Source organism: Euleptes europaea, chromosome 3 (genome assembly GCF_029931775.1).
Source record: "Euleptes europaea isolate rEulEur1 chromosome 3, rEulEur1.hap1, whole genome shotgun sequence".
NCBI lineage: Eukaryota > Metazoa > Chordata > Lepidosauria > Squamata > Sphaerodactylidae > Euleptes > Euleptes europaea.
The window spans coordinates 19004461-19028075 of record NC_079314.1 but is presented as its reverse complement, the minus strand read 5'-3'; the positions used below and the strand labels follow the sequence as shown (position 1 = coordinate 19028075).

Here is a 23615-nt window from a genome sequence, read left to right as displayed (position 1 = left end):
CAGTAAATCTACTCAAAATAAAGGATAAATGGCCACAAACCAACTCATATATAAACAGTATACTATATATTTCTAATGAACATATACTCATCAAAGTGTCATACCAAACATGTACATAAATATTATACAAATATTGGCTCACAAAAGCTCATTTTTTTCTCACCAAGAAGCACACATGGTTCCCACCACCGTTTTCTCACAGCTACTCTGTGAAATAGGTTAGACTGAGAAAAGGATGACTGTCCTAGGTTAAGTAGAGCCATATGTGCTTCTCTGAACTCCTTGGTAGAAGGGTGGGATAAAAATGTATAGATATGTCTGTCTTAACCAGTTAGAGACTGCTAATATTCAGTGTTACCTGTTAATTTGCTTCTCATTGGTTGAGCACTCAGTTGTGTGCTTAGGAACCTCATTTTAATTTTGGAAGGATTTTTTTTAATCCATTGGGATGTCAGGTTTCTGTATCATGACTTCAGTATTTTTATTTACTTCATTTATACCCGGCCTTTCTCCCCAATGGGGTCCCAAAGCAGCTTGTATTATATTTATCCTCACAACAACCCTGTGAGGTAGGTTAGGCTGAGAGTTTGTGACTAGCCCCAGGTTACCTGGCAAGTTTCCATGGTCAAATGAAGATTTAAACTGGGTCTCCCAGATCCTAGCCCGATTCTCTAGCCACTATACCACACTGGATCTCAGATTATATTGGATAATTTGAAAATGCGAGATATAACAAAGTAGGGTTGGGGACAATGGTTCATACTGACGTTGCTGTCATGCACGTCATATTTATTTTATATGTTTATTTAGAATATTTCTATGCTTGATGCTGTTCCTTCAGTCAGAGGACATTATACCCAAACGCCTTTCCTAAATAAGAAACAAGCATAAATGGCCACAAACCAACTCATACATAAACAGTATACTATATATTGTCAAAGGCTTTCACGGTCAGAGCTCATTGGTTCTTGTAGGTTATCCGGGCTGTGTAACCAAGACCACGGTTTCACAGCCCGGATAACCCACAAGAACCAGTATACTATATATTTCTAATGAACATATACTCATCTAAGTGTCATACCAAGCATGTACATAAATATTACTCAATTACTGGATTGAATAGAGATCTGGGATTCCTGTCTTATTACCAATTCTAATGTCTCCACGCCTACTACCCCATAGCATTCCTAATCCAATCATGCCTGCTAATGTCATCTACTTGCTTTTGACATTTACATTGCTATCGTGTGTCTAATTCACTCGTCTCTACTTCAGGACAGACGGACTCACATTCAAGTTGCATCTGAAGAAGCGAGCGGTGGCTCACAAAAGCGCATACCCTGCCAGAAATTTTGTTAAGTCTTTAAGGTGCAGCTGGACTCTTGCTCTTTTCTATTCCTAATAGGCTTGTCGCTCTCTTCCAGCCTAACTGACATCACAGGGTTGTTGTGAGGACAAAATGGAGGAAGGGGGGGGAGTGACGTGCACTGCCCTGAGTTCCTTGGAGGGAGGGCGGGATACAGAGATTCTGAACAAATAAACAACTAAGTAAGCAAACCAGCGCTTCTGCCACTTGGCAGGACCTTAGCACGGCTAAGACAGGCCCGGCCCTTCGCCAAAAGGCCTCCCGTCGCCATGACAACCCGCCCTCCTTCCCATCTTTCCCGGGAGGGGCGCCGGCGCATGCGCCTCTAAGTCGGACTCCGCCGGCATCTACCGCAAGAAGCGAAATGTCGCGTCTGGGCGCCGGCACGCATGCGCGGCCAGAAGCCCGGCCCGTTTGAAGCGCGCATGCGTGGAGGTTAAGGCGGCGGCCTCATTCTCATCATCGCTCCGGCCCGGCTGGACGGATTTGTTTTTCCTCGTCTCTCTTTTCCGGGATCCGTCTTTTTTCTTTTTGGCGATGTCGTACGGTCCGTTAGAGACTTACCGGCCCGGGGGAGTGCCGGTCCCGCCCCGGGACTTCAACAGCATTATCCAGACCTGCAGCGCCAACGTACAGCGCCTGACACAATGCAGTGAGTGTCTTGACAGCTCCTCCCTCCCTGTCCCCACCCCACCCGCGCCTCTTATTTCCTCAGCCCTTCCTGGATCCTGACTCCCCCCCCTCTATATTGCTATTGTCCCCTTGATTGACTGATAGCCTACAGTGCATTTTCGCCCATTGCTGTGCATCCTACTCCCCCCACCCCCCACACACACATATACACAACTGAGTGCTAATTATTAATAGATCACCATGGGTATCCCACCTTAAATGTGGGATACACATTTAAGGTGGGTGGTGGGTATTTGGGCACAGTTTACTCTATAATATTATAACAGAGGATGTAAAACTGTAGTATAAGTGGTCAAAAAGGGCAAGAGTCCAGTAGCACCTTAAAGACTAACAAAAATATTTTCTGGTAGGGGATGAGCTTTCGTGAGCCACAGCTCACTTCTTCAGATATCACTTCAGGTATCTGAAGAAGTGAGCTGTGGCTCACGAAAGCTCATCCCCTGCCAGAAAATATTCTTGTTAGTCTTTAAGGCGCTACTGGACTCTTGCTCTTTTCTACTACAGAAAATATTCTTGTTAGTCTTTAAGGTGCTACTGGACTCTTGCTCTTTTCTATTACTGCGGACAGACTAACACGGCTACCCACTGTGAATTATCTTCATGGAAGGCACCACATTTAGCCGTACAGAATGGAAATCCATCGACCTTGTGAAGAAAGTTGCACAGGTACAGATGGATTCACATTCTAGCTGTATCTGAAGAAGTGAGCTGTGGCTCACGAAAGCTCATCCCCTACCAGAAAATATTTTTGTTAGTCTTTAAGGTGCTACTGGACTCTTGTCCTTTTTGACTACTGCAAACAGACTGACACGGCTACCCACTGTGTAGTATAAGTGCTCTTCTTGTATTTTCGTTTTTTCATTTTTTTTCATTTTTTATGTTTATCTTATAAAAATTAAATAAAAATTTTATATAAAAAAATAGATCACCATGGGTCGCCGTGTTAGTCTGTCTGTAGCAGTAGAAAAGAGCAAGAGTCCACTCACACCTTAAAGACGAACATTTCTGGCAGGGTACGAGCTTTCGTGAGCCACCGCTCACTTACTCACAAAAGCTCATACCCTACCAGAAATGTTGTTAGACTTTAAGGTGCTACTGGACTCTTGCTCTTTTGTGTGTCTGTGCGTTTGTGTTTAACATAGAGTTAAACATGGAGCGTGTGTGTAGATAGATCAAGATGGGCTGCTGTGTTTGTCTGTAGCAGTAGAAAAGAGCAAGAGTCCACTCACACCTTAAAGACGAACAACATTTCTGGCAGGGTACGAGCTTTCGTGAGCCACAGCTCACTTACTCACAAAAGCTCATACCCTACCAGAAATGTTGTTAGTCTTTAAGGTGCTACTGGACTCTTGCTCTTCTTTGTGTGTGTGTGTTTGTGTTTACCATGGAGTTAAACATGGAGTGTTGTGTGTGCAGATAGATCAAGATGGGTACCCGTGTTAGTCTCTAGCAGAAGAAAAGAGCAAATGTCCAGTGGCACTTTAAAGACTAACAACATTTCTGGTAAGTGAGCTGTGACTCATGAAAGCTCATATCCTACCAGAAATGTAGTTAGACTTTAAGGTGCTACTGGACTCTTGCTCTTTTGTGTGTCTGTGCGTTTGTGTTTAACATAGAGTTAAACATGGAGCGTGTGTGTAGATAGATCAAGATGGGCTGCCATGTTTGTCTGTAGCAGTAGAAAAGAGCAAGAGTCCAGTGGCACCTTAGACTAACAAAATTTCTGGGAAGTGAGCTGTGACTCACGAAAGCTCATACGCTACCAGGAATGTTGTTAGTCTTTAAGGTGCTACAGGGCTCTTGCTCTTGTGTGTTTGTGGGTGTGTTTAACATGGAGCGTGTGTGTAGATAGATCATGATGGTTAGCCGTGTTTGTAGCAGTAAAAAAGAGAAAGAGTCCAGTGGCACCTTAAAGACGAACAGAATTTCTGGTAGGGTATGAAGAAAATTTATGGGAGGGTCTGAAGAAGTAAGCTGTGGCTCACGAAAGCACATACCCTACCGGAAATTTTGTTAGTCTTTAAGGTGGTACTGGGCTCTGGCTCTTTTCTACTGCTGATTATTAATAGTTTGGGTGTCCATTCACACGGTCTGCATTGTCCACACTGAATACACTTCCATGCAAAGAGAAAGTGTGAATGGGTGTAAACCGTAAAACGTGATGATTGCCCATCTCTTTCTCTTTTTTATATGTGTATGTGTGTATGTTTATTTTGTATGAATGTGTTTTGTTAAGCCATGGTTGGTTCTTCATGATGTGTGTGGGGCTACATCCCTATTCCCTCACATGTGGCCACTACATATTTAATTATGGTACAATCCCTGACGCTTCAGTGGGACTTATTTCCAAGTAAGGAAGCACAGGATTCTGGCCTGGTTTCATTAGCAACTCGCTTTCTGGCTCAGGGATCTGCCAGAGCAGCTAACAGTATACGTTTGCTTTAAAAACGCACAGCCACAACAGTAAAATATTTGTTAAAATCATCTTCCTGTCTGATGTATATCCTCAGAGTGGGCTACAAGATATCTGAGGCAATGCAGTTTGCAGAAATAATAGCAACCACTAATGCCATTTATAGAAGCAGGGGAGTGAGTGTGTTGTAGCAAAAAAACTAAACAGGAGTATGTGCAAAGTGCCGTCAAGTTGCAGCCGACTTATGGCGACCCCTTTTGGGGTTTTCATGGCAAGAGACTAACAGAGGTGGTTTTGCCAGTGCCTTCCTCTGCACAGCAACCGTGGTCTTCCTTGGTGGTCTCCCATCCAAATACTAACCAGGGCTGACCCTGCTTAGCTTCTGAGATATGACAAGATCAGGCTAGCCTGGGCCATCCAGGTCAGGGCAAACAGGAATCTAGTGGCTCCTTAAAGACTAATAGGCTATTCTAACATACCACTATTGTTCACAAAAACCTGTGATGGAATAACACTGTTAGTCTTTGAGGCACCACAGATACTAAAAAATAGCAAAATGAACTGCAGTATCTGAATGTCTTGTGGAATACAAAAATTAGCTTGCTTTGTAAAATTTAAATTTAAAAATACATATATTAGTGCTGTCAAGTCACAACCAACTTATGGCAACCTTGACAAGGGGCTTTGAAGGCAAGTGAGAAGCAGAGGTGGTTTGCCATTGCCTTCCTCTGCAGAGCCTTCCTTGGTGGTCTCTCATCCAAGAGATCTGATGATTGGGCTATACCATGCCACCTTCCTTCCCAGAATTCAAAATAGATGTAGCCAAATGAAACTTGTGGGATAAAGGATTCTGTGATGGGGGGGCACAGAAAAGGCTCTGCTTCTACCAGTGATGAGACTTGTAGCATGTACCTTTTTCTTACCGAGAAGTACTTTTCAAGGAGGAAATGAGTACTTTCGGGTCCTGATTCTAGCACACAAGAGGCCTGCCCGCCCATACTGTTACTCTTACTTGTTTCCTTCCCCAGAAAGCACTTCTGCATTTGAAAAAGTACAAAAACATCATGTAGCTTGTCCTTAATAGTCAAGGTAAATAAAGGAATCCCATCTTCCCAATGACAAAGGGTTTCCTTCCAGGTTATCTGGAGGGGATCATTACCTGCCACAGGCAAGAATGTATTTGGAAGCTTGCTTTCTTAGCTGTATGGCTGCTGAGATAGCTTTGGAAATATGAAAGCCATGCCCAGTGAAATCTTTTTTTTATTTTAAAAAGTTTATTTTCGTTTTAACGAGATACAAAACAAAACATAAAACACCTCACAATACAGCACCTACAAAACATCACAAGACTTTACACAGAATAAGAAAATAATAAAAAAAACTACTTAGTACTACAGTTTACTGATACTTATTTTCCAGGGTAAACATATCATTTGACATTTAAGTTCCATATATATTCTATCTTATAATAAAAAATCTAAATATAATAACATGGACTTTCCTTTATACTAAATTTCAAGTCATAACCTAAATATTTTATCCCTGCCTTAATTCAATACCCTACTTAACTATATATGGCCATTATTCGCTATAAAACAAGTACATTTTTCTTAATATAATATTTGGTCCTTCACCTTATAATTGCTAGAATATACCTAATAACAAGATTGTATACCTCGCCATCTTATAACAATGTTTTTGTCTATACACAGCTTTTTAAGCATATAAGAAATGCAGTTCCTTTTTTAAAAAAAATTCTTCCTTAGATTTTTTTTGTTTTGTTTACTTGGTTGGCCACCTTAGCCATAACTGCATACTCTGCTAATTTATCTTTCCAGTCTTCCACGTCTGGGCTTTCTTCTGATTTCCACTTTGCTGCTAATGGCAACTCTTGCTGCTGTTACCATATATCTTGCCAGCTCTTCCAAAATTTTGGAATGTTGGAAGATTCCCAACAACATAGTTTTGGGATCCAGTGCAAATTTCATCTTTAAGATATTTTGGATTTCAGAGTGTACATCTCTCCAAAACTTCTTTAGCTTCTTGCATGTCCACCATGTATGATGGAAAGTTCCACCTGTCCCTTTGCATTTCCACTCAGTTCATTATTCATCTTTTGAATGTCTTTTGGTGTAATGTACCAGCGAAAGAACATCTTATACCAATTTTCTCACAGGGCTTGACTCGTCATAAATTTGATTGATTTAGACCACAAATACTCCTGCTGTTGCATTGTAATCTCCCCTCCACAGTTCTGCATCCATTTCACCATACAAGGTTTAACTTGTTCCGACTCTGTGTCTTATTTAAGTAACAACTTATAAATCTTCCCCCAGTAGGTGATCTTTACAATCAAAGTCTCAAACTCTGTTGAATCTCTTAGTCTGCCAGCTACTAAACACAGAATCCAGTGTTTCTTCTGTTCAGAGTTTGGCTTTGCAGAATTGTGATCTGTCAGAATATTCTAAAGAAATAAAAGCACAGGCAGCCTGGTCAAGGTTCTGAGCTCTTGGGAGAGGCTCCACAACAAGCTAGTCTTGATCGCCTCCTGGCTATTTCTGCAGTGAAACATTTACAGGCCTTATCAACGGCTATTTATCAAGTTAAGGACCAGAGTTAAGGTCAGTGCTGAGCTTCCAGTTTCCCATTGCCCAGTTGCCTTATTTCATCGTTCACTACAAGTAGCAACTAAGAGTAGAACAATGTGTAGCAAAGAGAATACCACTGTAGTTTGTTGCGCTGTTTGTTGCATGTGTTGTCTTCTTTGTACATTGCCTAAGTAGTTACATTGTCGTCTGTTTTAACCTGTTTTCCTTTTACACTGCTTTTTATACTTTGTATTCCGCCTCGAGTCCCAGCAAGAAAGATGGACTATGGGCAAATAAAAGTAAATAAATAGTAATTCTCGAAGCTATAGAATTATTGTATAAGCAGAACATTGCATACAGTTCCATGTTCCTTTCAACAGACTTTTTTTTCTTCTTTTGCTAAATGCAACCCGGTTCAAGAGTGGGAGTTGCATACAGAGGCTAGGGTTGCCAATAACCTGGAGAGAACAATATGTCTTGCTCCCTTCATAGAGGTTTAATGTGTGGAAATGTGCAGGTGAATGAAGCTTTTCATGACACAGAGGTTAAGAGCATCATCTGGCAAATAACATCCCATTAATCTTCTATTAAGGGGCCTGAACATTTCTTCTCCAGGTTATTGGCAATCCCAGCAGAGGGTCTCCCCAACCCTTTTCTGAGCACTATTATTTTCCTGGGCTTTTCCCACTATGGCAAAATGGCATCGAAGAACACCTTTAACTACATGCCAGTCTCCCCTTTAAAATCACAGTTCCAGCAGCTGCATCCAGTCTATAAAAAGCTGGAGACTTTTCAGTTTAGAAAAGTGATGATTAATGGGGTGGAGAGAGTTGACAAAGATAATTTTTGTTTTCTCCCTCTCTCCAAATAGCTTCCATTGAAGCTGATGGGCAGTCGATTCAGGATAGACAAAAAAGTGATTCAAATGTGGAGTTTGCTGCTAGAGGATGTAGTGATGGCTGCAGGCATAGACAGCTTTAAAAGAGGATTAGACAGATTCATGGAAAGTTGGTCTATCAGCCCCATGGCGCAGAGTGGTAAGCTGCAGTACTTCCGTCAAAAACTCTGCTCGCGACCTGAGTTCGATCCCGATGGAACTCGGTTTCAGGTGGCCGGCTGAAGGTTGACTCAACCTTCCATCCTTCTGAGGTCGGTAAAATGAGTACCCAGCTTGCTGGGGGTGAAGTGTAGATGACTGGGGAAGGCCGAGGCAAACCACCCCACAAACGTAGTCTGCCTAGTAAACATCAGGATGTGATGTCACCCCATGGGTCAGGAATGACCCGGTGCTCGCACACTTTACTTTTAGGTCTATCAGTGGCTACTAGCCCTGGTGACTAAAGGGAACCTTCATGTTCAGAGGCAGTAAACCTGAATACCAGCACCAGGAAGCAAAATCAGGGGAAAGTTTTTGCCTCTGTGCCCTGTTGTTATGCCTTCAGAGGGACTTGTTGGCCTCTTCATGAGACAGGATGCTTGACTAAATGGAACACTGGTCTGATCCAGCAGGGCTGTTCTATTGTTCTTAAAGAATCATGGGGCTACACTCTGTTTCTGCCCTCTTGTTCTGCCACTAGGTGTTATCCTTCCTGGCCAAAGGAGGAAACCAAGGGGCAAACTCTACCGCACTGGACATGGTACAGGTTGAGTATCCCTTATCCAGACATCCCATATCCAGAATGACCCAAAAACCGGACCCTTCGAGCCGGCATGCAGGCAGGTCTGCGTGGCTCGGCCTCTCCTAACTTCCGAAAGGCGGGGCGGCGTGGATCTGACTCGCAGCCACTCCGCCCGGCCTTTCTGAAGTCAGATCGAACTTCGACTGAGGCGGGGAAGGAAACTAAAGTGAAGTCTAGGCTTGCTCGCAGTTCGCCCAGACTTCAGTTTAGCTTTCCTCTGCACTGCAGTCGAACTTCAGATCCAACATATGGACAGATCCAAAATACGGACTACTTCTGGTCCCAAGTTGTCCGGATGTGGGATACTCAACCTGTAGAAGAGCAGCAGAGAAAACCAGGCTGTTCTTCAAAATCTTTAGTATGGCAGTGTGAATGCTATTTTGGTGAGGTGCAATTCTAGTGGCAGCTAAAAGTAGCGCAATCCACCACCATCCAAAGCAACTGAACAATATATGTTGATGTTTTAGAACAGCTAGAACACAGTAGCTTTGTTTTCAATGTAAGCAGGCAAGGTCAAGACATGTCTGGATTTCTTCCTAGACTTGTGAAGATTTGTTCTCCCGCCCACCCCTCTTCAAATGCTCTCAGGAAGGGTGGCTGCTTCCTCTAAGTCTGGCAATAACAACTCCTGCTTGCGATCGCAGGTCTTTGCCAGCGTTGGCTTGCGTTACTTTACACAGTGAGACTTTTACAGGGCCGTCGTAAGCAACGTGACACCCTTCGAAGCCTTCAAAAAAATTTAAAGTCTTGTTTAAGTAGGTATTCCTTACAGGTCTCACATCTCTGTGACTGCTACTATATCCAGCAGATGCATATGCTAGTCAAGAAAGGAATACCTCTTGAGGTCTTTGTCTCACTATGGTTTGATACACATGACGTTAGCGGTTGCTAACTTAAAGAATGATCTTCCACAAAATTTAGTGACGAAGGACAGCTTCTAATAGAGAGTGGTGTTGTGGGAATTGAGTATCTCCCCCCCCCCACAATGAGTTTTGCCTTTTACGCAAACCTCACGTTAAAATCCTGCCCTGAGAAAGAAACTGTAAGTAACACTTTTGGGGAAGTGCATTCTCCAAAACGGAGAAGGCTTTGCTGCTTAAATTGTAGCCTGGACCTTAGAATGTTCATCACGGCTGCTTATGGCCCTATTCTTTGCACACCTGCACTGTACTGATGTTGCTAACCAATATCGGTGCAATTTCAGCCCACAGCAGGAGTCCATTGTGCTTCTGAATCATGCCAACAAGGATGTATTTTCTTATCTGTGCCTGTGACTTGTAACGCAGAACGGTTGATCTGAAAAGACATCCCAAACAAATCTAACCCGTTTTGCTTTCAATAGCCTATCCGTATAAATGATGCTCATAACAAATAAGAAGGCCTGTTGTGAAGGCTGATAAAATAGCTGGTGAAATTGATTCAATTTATTTTGAGAGTTAAAATATCTACCTATCTGTCGCATTGCTTTGTCCCACTCTTCCTGCAAGGAGCCCAGGGCAGCATATATTGTTTCTCTTTTTCTCCCATTCCCCTGCACCCACCCACTGAATTGTATGTTAGGCAGAGAGAGTCCAGAATTACCAGGAGGATGTGAACACAGGTACCCCTATCCTGATCAGATACTCCAACCATCACTATAGACTGGCTTTTGTTTTTGTTTTTTTGTTTTGTTTTGTTTTGTTTTTTGGCTGTGTCTTTTACTCTCCCGGGTAGGTTAGATTTTGATTAGATGGCTTCTAATCGGGTATGCGACTTTTAAAGCCAACCTTTCAGTAGGAGTCGCTGGCCTGAGAAACCACTTATTTGCCCATTTGTGTGTGTGTTAAGTGCTGTCAAGTCGCTTCCAATTCATGATGACCCTATGAATCAATGTCCTCCAAAACATCCTATCCTTAACAGCCTTGCTCAGGTCTTGCAAACTGAAGACTGTGGCTTCCTTTATAGAGTCAATCCATCTCTTGTTGGGTCTTCCTCTTTTCCTGCTGCCCTCAACTTTTCCTAACATGATTGTATTTTCCAGTGACTCGTCTTCTCATAATGTGACCAAAGTACGACATCCTCAGTTTAGTCATTTTAGCTTCTAGGGTCAGTTCAGGCTTGATTTGATCTATAACCCAGTTATTTGTTTTTTTGGCCGTCCACGGTATCCATAACACTCCTCCAACGCCACATTTCAAAGGAATCTACTTTCTTCCTATCAGCTTTCTTCAATGCCCAGCTTTCACACCCAAACATAGTAATAGGGAATACTATGGCATGAATTAACTTGATCCTGGTTGCCAGTGACACACCCTTACACTTCAGAATCTTTTCTAGCTCCTTCATGGCTGCCCTTCCCAGTCTCAATTTCCTTCTGATTTCTTGGCTGCAGTCTCCCATTTGACCTCTCAGTTTAAAGTGCTATTCCGTGAGCAGAAGTCCAGCTTTGGATCCAACACATTTTCGTTGGAACTAAAAATAAAATGAGAGGATAAAACCAAGCTTCTGTGAAGCTTCTCGCTCTGGTCACCTAGATGCAGTTGGTACTCGCTGCAGGTGAGCACGCCGGTGTCTTTTACATTGCTAGTGTGTGTCATCATCCCCACTCTCCCTGGGGCTGTTTTCGTGCACAGCCAGGCACAGAGTTGCTGCAGGCGAGATCTGGCTTCCTGTGATCCCAAGCTGGCAGAGGCAAGCAGCGACTCTCAGGGAGCTACTTGTGAACGGCTTGCTTATCGGTCAGCAAACTTACTGTGTTCTGTTAATGGGTGACAGCTTGATCCACGTAAGGGCAGGTATACATACCTGCCTGAATCTGAACCGTTTTCAAAGGCGGATGGTGCAGCAGTTGTGTTTCTGACCTTTGTCCCACTCCCCATGTCCTTTCTGCCTTTCAGATAGTTGATTTGAATAAAACTGCTGCTATCATACTGCCCTTGTACAGATCTATGGTGAGACCATGCTTCGAATGCTGTGTACAGTTCTGGTCACCATACCTAAACAAGGATATTGCAGAGCTTGAGAAAAGAGCAACCAAAATGATCAGGGGGCTAGAGCAACTGCCCTATGAGGAGCTATTAAACCTCTTAGGGCTGTATAGCTCGAAAAGAAGGCGGTTAAGGGCAGACATGATAGAGGTCTATAAAATTATGCATGGTTTGGAGAGAGTGGACAGGGAGAAGCTTTTCTCCCTCTCTCATAATATTAGAATGTGGGGTCATCTGCTGAAGCTGGAGGGTGAGAGATTCAAAACAGATAAAAGGAAGTATTTCTTCACACAACGCATAGTTAAATTGTGGAACTCCCTGCCCCAGGATGTGGTGATGGCTGCCAACTTGGAAGGCTTTAAGAGAGGAGTGGACATGTTCACAGAGGATAAGGCTATTCATGGCTACTAGTCAAAATGGCTACTAGTCATAATGCATACCTATTCTCTCCAGGATCAGAGGAGCATGCCTATTATATTAGATGTGGTGGAACACAGGCAGCATGGTGCTGCTGCAGTCGTCTTGTTTGCGGGCTTCCTAGAGGCACTTGGTTGGCCACTGGGTGAACAGACTGCTGGACTTGATGAGCCTTGGTCTGATACAGCATGGCTTTTCTTATGTTATTATTTGTATAGAACATGGAACATAGGCACCCTGCTTGATCAGACCATTGGTCCACATAGTCCAGCATCCTGTTTCATACTGTGGCCAACCAGTTGCCCCGGAGGGCCACCCAACAGGGCATAGAGGCCGAGGCCTTCCCCTGATGTTGCCTCCTAGCACTAATTTTCAGAGATTACCTCTGGATGTGGAGTTTTTCTTTGGGCCCCATGGCTAGTAGCCATTCATGGACCAATCCTCTGTGAATATATCTAATCTCCTTTTGAAGCCATCTAATCAATGAAACAGGTATTAAAACCAGGTATAACCCTTTGTACCATTCTGCATTTCCCCCCTCTTATTGTGGAAAGAAAGAACAGCGATTTCCACCAGTAGCTCTTAAATGTGAAAACAAATTACTGAAAGACAACTTCAGTCTTAGCAATAAGTTGCCATGATGTGTGGGCTTGCTGATGAATCTCTGCCAGTTCACTGAAAGACAATTTTGTGTAGCATGAGAAAATTCACAGCATCTCCATATTGGAAGTATACGTGTAGTAGTAAAATCCTCTGACCGCACTGGCTTTGGGCCAGTATGGAGTAGTCATACTAAGGGGGAGACATGGGTTCAAATCCCAACTCACCATGACACTTACTGGGTAACCTTGGGCCAGTCATTTTCAAGCTGACCTTCCCTACCTCGTAGTGTTGTTGTGAAGTAAGAGAAATGGAAAAAATCATGAGCTCGTTAGAGGAAAGGCAGGATTAAAATGCACTAAGTAGATAAATATAGGAGCCCCATGGCACAGAGTGGTAAGTTGCAGTACTGCAGTCCATACTGTGCTCACGACCTGAGTTCGATCCCAGCGGAAGTTGGCTTCAGGTAGCCAGCTCAAGGTTGACTCAGCCTTCCATCCTTCCGAGGTCAGTAAAATGAGTACCCAACTTGCTGGGGGTAAAGGGAAGATGACTGTGGAAGGCACTGGCAAACCACCCCGTAAACAAAGTCTGCCTAGTAAACATCATCCCATGGGTCAGGAATGACCCGGTGCTTGCACAGGGGACCTTTACCTTAGATAAATATAGCCACCTTGGTGGCCATTATCAGAGCAGAAAGGAGGAAATTTTGTAAAATAAATGTAGTCTGACTGTCCGGCTACTGCTGCTTTTCAAGCACACGCATTTGGGACCGAGCTGTGAGAGTCGGGCCACGTTTTCACGTCCAAGTTATTTTCTCAGAGTAAAGCAGTAATATGTCCCCAATTCTGCCCTTGCAGCTTCTCAGATAAAGAATCTGATGAGCCAGCTGGGAACCAAGCAAGACTCCAGCAAGCTTCAGGAAAACTTGTAAGTACCTGCTGAGCAATCCTTAAGGTGCATGTTATGATAAAGTCAGATTGATCGATTTGAATGTTGTGATTCCGACGGAAGAGTTCCCTGGTTAAGGTGTGAATTGGGGAGGGTTATGTTAGAGGAGGGTTTAGCCCTTCCTCTGTTATACCCCTTTGCTGGTTTAAATGCCCATGGGGCAAATAGCGGTTTCAAGAGAGCATTTAAATCAGGAAAATGGTATATAAGGGAAGGGATTTGTGTCTTCTCCATGGGGCAAATACTTACAAGTATCATACATGAACACTCTGAAGCTAGACACACACATTAAGCTGAAGATTGAATCAGGCCATGGGTCCATCGCGGTCACTATTGTCTACCCAGACTGGCAACAGGTCTCCAGGATCTCAGGTAGGGGTCTTTCACATCACTTCCTATCTGATCCTTTTAACTGGAGATGCCAGGGATTGAACCTGGGACCTTCCACGTGCAAAGCAGAGGCTCTTTCACTGAGCCACAGCCCCTCCTCTATACATGAAGCTGTCTTATACAGACCATTGGTCCATCAAGGTCAGTATTATCAACTTAGACTGGCAGAGGCTCTCCAGGTTCTCAGGTGGAGGTCTTTCCTATCACCTACTGACTGGTCCTTTTTAACTGGAGGGGACTGAACCTGGGACCTTCTGCATGCTCTTCCACTGAGCCACAAGCCCTCCACAATATGGAATGTGCAAGTTCTCCCCCTTCCATGGAGCCAATAATAGTTGGGGGGAAACAGTGTAATATGCAGAGAAGGGTTAAACTCGCCAACAAAAAAGGGAGTGGGGATAAAACCCATAAAGAGCTGTCCAAGCACACAAATGTGCATCTTCTTGTTCCTCTTGGTCACTCCAAAGGAGACTTAGGCCCGCAAAACGGCACTCATATGGACATCATAATACGGCACAGAAACAAGTGAAAAAAAAATTGCCATCGGCCTTTAACACCGTTCTTGTTTGATTAAAGTTTTCTGGCAGGAGAGCCCGGAAACCAAAGCGGGATTCAGCAGGCAATGTGCGTTTTGTTCACAGGCAACAGCTGCAGCACACCGCAAACCGGCTTGCCAAGGAGACCAACGAATACCTGAAAGAGCTGGGCTCCCTGCCTCTCCCCTTATCTGCACTGGAACAGGTTTGTGAGTTTTTTTGCAAGGGTGCTCTGTGTGTGTGTGTGTGTGTGTGTGTGTGTGTTGGAAGACAAACTGTCCTTGTCACAATAGCGTTTGTGTTGCTTTCAAACATCTGGGAAGACCATGAAACTTGTTTAGTGGATGGTGGTGTAGGATATCCGGCAAAGGCAAGGTGTGAACGAGGTGCACTTGGAATCGGGAGTCCTGCTGCATCTGTGTAAATGATTCGATTTACTGACACGGACTGGCAGAGCCGGCCCGTCCACTAGGCAGACCTAAGCAGTTGCCTAGGGTGCCAGTCTCTCCCAGCCTTCCCAAGGCATCCTGGATCTCAGGTAGGGGTCTTTCACATCACTTCCTATCTGATCTTTCAAACTGGAGATGCCATGGATTGAACCTGGGACCTTCCGTGTGCAAAGCAGAGGCTGTTTCACTGAGCCACAGCCCCTCCCCTACACATGAAGCTGTTTTATACAGACCATTGGTCCATCAAGGTCCTGAGGGTGGCTGGAGTGGGGCGGCTCCCCTGAGATGCCGGGGGGTGGGGTAAAGTAATTTGCCTAGGGTACCCCAAACCCATGGACCAGCCTACATCAGGGCAGCCTACATCATTCTTCCCTCGTCTATGGGTGCTCTGAGGGGAGGGGATTGATTCAGCACTGGGCTGTTGCAAGTAAGGAAATGACATATACTTGATGAATCTTCCGGTGCTTGCTTGATTCAGTGTAAAACTTTAGTGCCAGTCAACTATGGAAAGATACTCTTAGGCAAGTGGTGGTGGAAAGTGCCGTCAAGTCACAGCTAACTTATGGTGAATTTTCAAGGCAAGAGATGTTCAAAGGTGGTTTGCCATTGCCTGCCTCTGGGTAGCAACCCTGGACGTCCGCGGAAGTCTCCCATCCAAGTACTGACCAGGGCCAACCTTGCTTACATAGGAACATAAGAAAGGTCATGCTGGATCAGACCAAGGTCCATCAAGTCAAACAGTCTGTTCACACAGTGGCCAACCAGGTGCCTCTAGGAAGCCCACAAGAAGGTTAGCTTCTGAGATCTGACGAGGGAGGGCTAGCCAGGGCCATCTAGGTCAGGGCACCTTAGGCAAGCACTGTAGCTCATTTGTGAGTGCGGCTGATCGCAACAGTGATCCCAGCTTCTCTCCCGCCCCCCTCTTTCAGACTGTCTTAAACAGTATACTATTTCCCACATGCCTGCATTAGCTAACAAAGATGGAATACTTGTAGAAAGTGGGGGTGGGGGGAGGTTTCCAAATCCTCATATTTGTTTCAGGTTTCTTTTTTTAAAAAGCAGTTGGAACCACCTTGAGCCAAGAGGAAAGGTGGGCTATGGGTGTTTAAATAAATACATAATTTAGTCTGTTCTGGTCCGTTTCATTTCCGTCCTTGAATTTTCCTGAGCGACAGTAATAGTGACCCAGAAATGCATGCTTATGGACCACCTGTCTGTCCAAAGGAACTCCTGAATCGAGGCTCTTTTTTGTTCTGGGGAAAAGAAGCTCTTCCCAGGCTCCCGGGAAGAGGAGATGAGTTTAGCATGGGAGCTCGGGACAGCGGCTGGTGCTGATTTGAACGAGGAGCCTTTGGCCCCTGGTTCATGCTGCCACCAGGGTGGGGCACTGTTTTGACATTCCTGCCCCCCCACTCCATCCCTTGCATGTGAAGGAGCGTCCTGTGCGCCAGTGTGGGTTGGTACAGCTGATGCTTCGTCTGCCCCGTATGTATTGGTTTGGCCCAAACAGGACACTGTAGGCTTAGTGGTGGAAGAAGGGTGGTGTGACGACATATCTCTTGGGATGTGCAGACTCTATTATGGTCCCTAACCATCGGGGGGGGGGGCATAAAAAAGTTCATTGAATGGGTGGGCAAGGATTTAAACCAGTGTTGTCCTCTGGGATTAAAGTTACAAATGAAGTTTAAGGCTTAAAAGTAAGGTACAGATTTTTATTTTTATTTAATTGTGGAGCATTCCACAATAAGTCACAGTCCTCGTTCTGTCTTGTAGCGCCAGCAGAAACTTCATAAGGAGCGTTTAATGAGCGACTTTTCCGCTGCCTTAAATAACTTTCAAGCGGTGCAGAGAAGAGTGTCTGAGAAGGAGAAAGAAACTGTTGCCCGGGCAAGGGCTGGCTCCCGTCTCTCTGTAAGTGTTGCCCTAAACTTTTCCTACATTTTCCAATGTGTTTTGTGTTGGAGAGAAACACACCGTTTGCAGGATCTTTCAGCTTGTGGTACACAGTGGTCTAGATTATGTTGATCCTGGCGTGGAGGAAAGGAGTGATTCTGCTTTGCATCAGAGACTTGGTCTCTTTGAGGGTTTTGTCTCTTGATTTAGTCCAGTTCCCTTGAGCCATAACAAAGCCTTCTAACTTAGCTTTTTGTTTCTTTTGGAATCTACAGGGTTTCCAGAATAGTATGCTGGGGACAGAGGCTGTAAGGACCTGCTTACTACTTCTCACACCTTTCAGCCTGCAGTTATAATTCTTGTTTTCTCTCTGTCTGATGATAGCCAAATTATGTTTTCCAGGCAGAGGAGAGGAACAAGGATGAGCAGTTGGTCTCATTTGACAGGTAACTTCTGCCGCTTCAAGATGATTTCTTATCACATCTGTCTTCTGAAATGGAACCACCACCCCTTCATCACATGACTTGACTTGGAAACAAGTAGGGAATAACAGAATAACTCAGTGGTATATGGCTGTGTTCCCAACCGCCTCCAGTGGCATGCGGGGTTTTAACCCGTGATTCAGAACAATGTGGCCCCGCTTGGGCGTAAATGCTGCTTCTGGCTTCTAGACTCTTCCAACAGTATCTTGAAATTTGTAAAACTTTTTGAGATGGAATTGTGAAAGAGGCCAGATAGCCTACATCACAGAACCAATTCTGACGGCAGCCTCTCGTAGCTTTAGCCTCCTCAGAAGCTTTAGCACAAGTAGAGGGTGTATGTTAGATTACTGCAACTTGTTCTACGTAGGGCTGCCCTCAAAACTGACCTGGAAACTCCAGCTGGTGCAGAATGTCGCAGCAAGGCTCCTTACGGGGACCCCGCTATGGTCACATATTAAGCTAGTGCTCTATCATCTGCACTGGCTTCTGCTGGAATACCGGGTCAGGTTTAAGGTCCTGATTATGACCTTTAAAGCTTTACATGGTCTGGGACCCTCGTATCTGCAGGACCGCCTCTTCTGGTATACTCCCCAGAGAAGGTTAAGTTCATCGAACACCAAGTTACTGGTGGTCCCTGGCCCTAGAAGTGTCCAGCTGTACTCAACCAGGGCCAGGGCTTTTTCTGCCCTGGCCCCGGCCTAGCGGAATAGTCTTTTTCTATTGACCAGGGCCCGGCGGAACCTTATGGAGTTTCGCAGGGCCTGTAAAACAGAACCGTTCCACCAGGCCTATGGTTGAGGTCCGCTACGGTTTTACTGTTTTACTATAAATGCTGGCCTCCCTACTTTACCTGCCACTGCCGGATAACTGCCTGCAGGCCTTACTGTGGCCTTATATGACAACTCTACACGCCATTTGTAATTGTGATTTTAATCTGTTAGGGCTGTTTTTTTAATGTATTGGCTATGTGATTTTATAGTTCTATTGTGTTTTTATGGTTTACGCAAGCCGCTCTGAGCCCGGCTTGCTGGGGTAGAGCAGGTTATAAGAATGATATAATCAATAAATAAATGTTATATATGTTTAGAGTATAAGGGGCGCACGTGTATTGGATCATCCTGCTGCCATCCACAATCCAGGTTGGCCTCTACAGGCTTGGAAAGCTGGATGCACAGATGACACAGGTGCTATGGAGACACTGTAGGAAAATCCCTTCTAGTATTTTCTGGGTAGCAGGTGCAGTCAGAGGAGTGGGCATTTGGACATGGGAATTTCCATGAGAGGAACAGGGGGAAAAGGCAGCCAAATATGACATTTAAATGGAACCATGTACCATTCGTTTACAATCTGCTCAGCTGTCACACTTCATGCCAATTAGACACTTGAAGACACATACACAGGATAGGCATATACCTATAAAAGGGGATTTTGGGGGGGAAGAAGCTCTTAAAGAACTCCCGACCTTAACAGTTAATTATTTGATGTGGAGGAAAATGTGCAAAGTGCATGTAGTTCCTTGTGGCATAAGGTTCGTGGCGCACCCATGTCGAGAAACATAATAAGGCTGCATCCGAGTGATACTTTGAGTAGCATGGTGTTAGCAATAAATAAATAAATCTTGCCATCAAGCAAAAGTGTAGTTGGAGGAACAGACTGTGTGTCCTTTGTCCCAAAGCAATGAAGACTGGAATCAGATGCAGTCTCAAGAAGAGGACGCGATAACAGAGCAAGACCTTGAACTAATTAAGGAGAGAGAAACAGCCATCAGGCAATTAGAGGTGAGGACCTTAGAGACTTAGCTGAATGCATTCTACTTGTACAAGGGGAGAGGGTCACCTGGGTTTTGAAGGGGAGGTTGCTGATTTCTGCCATTCTCGTGTGTGGCTCCCCAACCTCCCTCAATACGTCGCGTTGCGTACCGTGCCAAAGGGTCACTGATCTGCTAAAACATGTTAAGAACAGCCAGTTGAAATTTCTTAAACACACTTTCAGCCGAGGGAGAAATACAATAAATTTCCGTCTTCCCTTTTTTCAGGCAGATATCCTGGACGTGAACCAGATATTTAAAGATTTGGCCATGATGATCCATGATCAAGGAGACATGATCGGTAAGCAGGATGCCTGTGAACATTTGTCCCCTCAGCAACAGTGCGTCATTTCCAGTGTCCTGGGTTGCCAAGATCATTTTGTGAACCGGGAGTAGACTCAATAGGATTTGGAGGTTTTGCAAAAATGTTTCACACTACATTTTTATCCCCCTCTTTCAACACCTCCATTAGTTGTGTGTGTAGGGACTCTGTTGAGCAGTGAACAAGCTGCATAGGATTCTTGTGTCCATACAAGTGGAGATGCAGCAGAACAAGCCTTTTCTGGAGGAATACTACTTTGAAGAAGTGGTGGTTCTTGCATCCCTGGATGCAGTGTCCGGCGTGGCATAGTGGTTAGAGTGCCAGAGTAGCATCTGAGAGACCCCAGGTTCAAATCTCCCACTCTGCCATAGAAACCTGCTGGGTGACCTTAAGCCAGTCATAGCCTCTCAGCCTAACCTACCTCACAGGGTTGTTGTGAGGAGAAAACGGAGGAGAGGAGAATCATGCTGCAAGACGTTCTGGAAGCAGCAGCACAGCCGCTGCTTTACCCTTTGAGAAAACCGCAGGAGGTTATCTAGATTCGAGTCCAGTAGCATTTTAGAGACCAACAAGATTTCCAGGGTATAAGCTTTTGAGAGTCAAAGCTCCAGAAGCTTATACCCTGGAAATTTCATCATTCTCTAAGGTGCTACTGGACTCAAATCTTGTTCTTCTACTGCAGATCAACAAGGTTACCCACCTGAAGCTATCAATTGAGGAGATTATCTTAGCAGATCTTTGAACACTCTATCGTTTGACCATAAAGTGCAGATTATGCTTCAGGAAATCCTCTCTTGTGACCTGGCTTTCTGTGGGCTTTTCTCTCCTGTAGACAGCATAGAATCAAGTATAGAAAATGCAGAGGTGCATGTGGAAAACGCGAATGAGCAGCTACAGAGAGCTTCGTATCATCAGGTAATGTTTGCAAAATAATTGCACTGCCACTTGAAAAGAAAGGAGGGAAGAATAACCTAGTGGGAGAAGTCATTTGCTATTCTCCACCAGAAACAATGCACCTTGTAGCCTTTGTCTGAACTGAAAGGGGGAAAGATTTCCAAGTGGTTTTTTTTTTCTTGTGGTGTTGTGCACATGCCTTCATAAACCTTGCTGACAACTTGTGATGGATTTATCGGAGTAATTTGTTACAGCATCTTGTAAGATGCTAGGGATGCGGCTTATGAAAACCAGTGTGATGGGCTATGACTGAGGGAAGTCAAGGGGGTAGGATTAGTGCATTTCATTAAAGGTTACTTCCCCCTCCCCTCCAATAATCTGAGCATTGCTTTTCATTTCCATCATGCGCAGTTAGGGAATCCTCTTGAAATGGGCTGCCAGCGTAGCTTTTCTGTAGGGGCTCTTGCCAGCAAGTTTTCTGGGGTAGGGTTAGTGCATTTCATTAAAGGTTACTTCCCCCTCCCCTCCAATAATCTGAGCATTGCTTTTCATTTCCATCATGCGCAGTTAGGGAATCCTCTTGAAATGGGCTGCCAGCGTAGCTTTTCTGTAGGGGCTCTTGCCAGCAAGTTTTCTTCTGCGTTTGGTCTCTGTGCACTTTCAACCATGTAAGAAGGCTGGAAATAGTCTTCCTGCAGGTTGGAGGTCTAAGAACTCTTCCAGTACTGTATGTTGATTTGGTGGAAGGTTGTTGGTGCAAAGCCCCTGAGTTAAAGATGAGCAAATCCTCTCAGGATGGAACCAGAAATACCTTCTCATTCCAATTCATCACACTTCTAATAAGAACATAAGAGCTTCCCTCTGGATTAGACCAGTGGTCTACCTGGTCTTGTTGGAAATTCAGACTACTCATAGCAAGTAGATTGCTGTAATCTATGTGACAGCCAAGTGACATCTGGCATCACATGACTGCTCAGTGACTTGGTAGTAAATCTGGGTTGAACTGGTCTATGCAGGTTAAGTCCTGGCAACTAGACAGCTTACAGGTGATTGGCTGCTGGACAGAGCCAGATGTGTATATATTCTGTACAGTACTTGGTAGGTGTGGAGTTGTGGAATGGAGATGCTAAGCGGAGCACTTTGTCACTATAAATAAAAGAGCACTGGTTTATAGCTGTTTTCACTCGCTATTGAGCTGGATAAAACTTCTAACACACGCCAATAGGTCTAGCATTGTTTCACAAAGTGTCCAACTAATTGTTCCAGTTGGCTTACAAACAGGGCATAGAACCTTTGGCGTTTCCTCTTTACACGAGTATTCAGCAGGTTACTGCCTCTGAAGGTTTCCTTTATTCACCGTGTCTAGTAGCCATTGATGGACCTCTCCTCCATAAATCTGTCTAACCCCCTTTCAAAGCCATCTTTGTTGTGTCCACTGGCAGTGAATTCCACAATTTAGTTACTCACTGAGTAAAGAAATACTTCCTCTTGTGTGCCCTGAATCTATTGTCCATTAACTTCACTGGGTGCCCCCACATTTCTAGTGTTACGGCAGAAGGAGAAAATGTTCTCAACTTTATTCCATCCTATACTTAGTGCATCCTGTTGTGGATGTGTTAATAAGCCGAAGCTCTTACTCTTGCATTGCCTTCTTGGTTCCAATGGCTTTTCTTGTTTTTGTTTTCCCCTTCTTAATAGAAAAAATCTCGTAAGAAGATCTGCATCCTGATTGTTGGCCTTGCTGTGGCTTCCCTCATCCTGGGCATCGTCATCTGGCAGGCAACAAAATGAAGTCTGTGAGTGGAATTGGAATAACTGCAGCGTTGTTGAGTATTTTCCCCCCAACGCTTGGGGGGGGAAATGAGTAGACAAGCCTGTGAAACAAAGTGATCTAGATGCGCAGGAGCACAAACCAGTTTTCCTCTAGTTATTCTATATAGAAACTAACATGAAGATAAATAGTTCTTGGACTTTGTGAACTCTGAAGACAGTATTTATCAGTTTGTGTAAAATTATTTGATGTAACTGATCTTGTGGTTTTTTTGTTTTCTGTAATATATATACATTAATGCAGTCCCGAATGTAAAAGTGCTGAAGAGTCTATGACCTAGTTTAACAGACATGTGCAGAATTAATTTTTTTTAAATCTATGCTCCTTTTATAAATGATTTGTATATGCACTACTTTCAACAAGGACAAACTTTCACTTACCCAGCTATTTTAAGTCTCTGATTAGTTAGACATAATACAGAGAGCCACTTCAGGTATGCCTGTACGGGCAGGTTCCTTTCAAAAGGCAGCTCCTTTTCCCCATTGCTGGCTGCTTTTGAAACTTCTCCAGGTTTCAAAAGCAGCTTTTTATGCAGCATTGTGAGCTGGTAGTTAAGAAGGGAGAAAGACCAACCTCACATGACACACAAAATTAAAGCATGCTGTTGCTTGTGTGGGTCTTGGCTTTTAAATTTCCAAGGGAAAAGGCAAACCCTCTTGTCTTTTAAATGCTACAGTGGAAAACACTGAGGCCACCTGGGTGTGAGACCAACAATAAATTTGGTAATTGGTTTTTCTCGCCGTGCCATGTTCGTGGTGACGTTGAACCGTTTTAGCAGCGTGTTAAAACATCTTGTTTCCTAGTAAAGTTGTCATTGGTGGTGGGCCGTAGAGCACTCTAGACTGTATCCAGTGTCTGCTTCTAGCACATGCATTAGAGATATTTCATGAAAGTGACCTCAGGTTATCTTGAAACAACTATGGCTGCAGGCAGGAAACAAAGCACCGAGTCTATAAAGGCTTAAACAGGTGAGACAGAAAGGGGGTTATGCCTTTTGTGGTTAACTCTACCAAATATCTGCCTTGGAAAAAGAAGACTTCTGGTGTTACATTATAGTATATCTGGGTGACTATACTGATTTTTTCTCCCTGGATTGTGAGTGTCTATCTGGACTGATGTGCTGGAGGAATAAATAGGAATAAATAGAGCACTTTCACTCCAGTCCTGCTTCTCAAAGTAACTGGCAAAAAAAAGGGACGTACAAGCTGTTGTTCCTATATTCAAGAAGCTGCAGCTTCCTTCTGCTGACACATGCCTTCATTTTTTCCCCTTTGTTTCCCCTTATATAAATTACCAAACTGTGAAAGTTTGTGTGGGAGAAGAACGATGCCCTCGGTT

General features: G+C 44.3%; 1 protein-coding gene across 1 annotated transcript; it reads left to right on the top strand.

Moving 5' to 3' along the window:
- Positions 1-1888: 1888 nt before the first annotated feature.
- On the top strand, positions 1889-22263 carry STX12 (syntaxin 12). Its single transcript, XM_056846946.1, has 9 exons — positions 1889-2018; positions 13583-13652; positions 14705-14804; positions 16822-16959; positions 17344-17387; positions 19099-19201; positions 19459-19531; positions 20385-20467; positions 22145-22263. Exons 1-9 carry the CDS (start codon positions 1904-1906, stop codon positions 22235-22237), a joined length of 819 nt encoding a protein of 272 aa, XP_056702924.1. The 5' UTR covers positions 1889-1903; the 3' UTR covers positions 22238-22263.
- The last annotated feature ends 1352 nt before the right edge of the window (positions 22264-23615 follow it).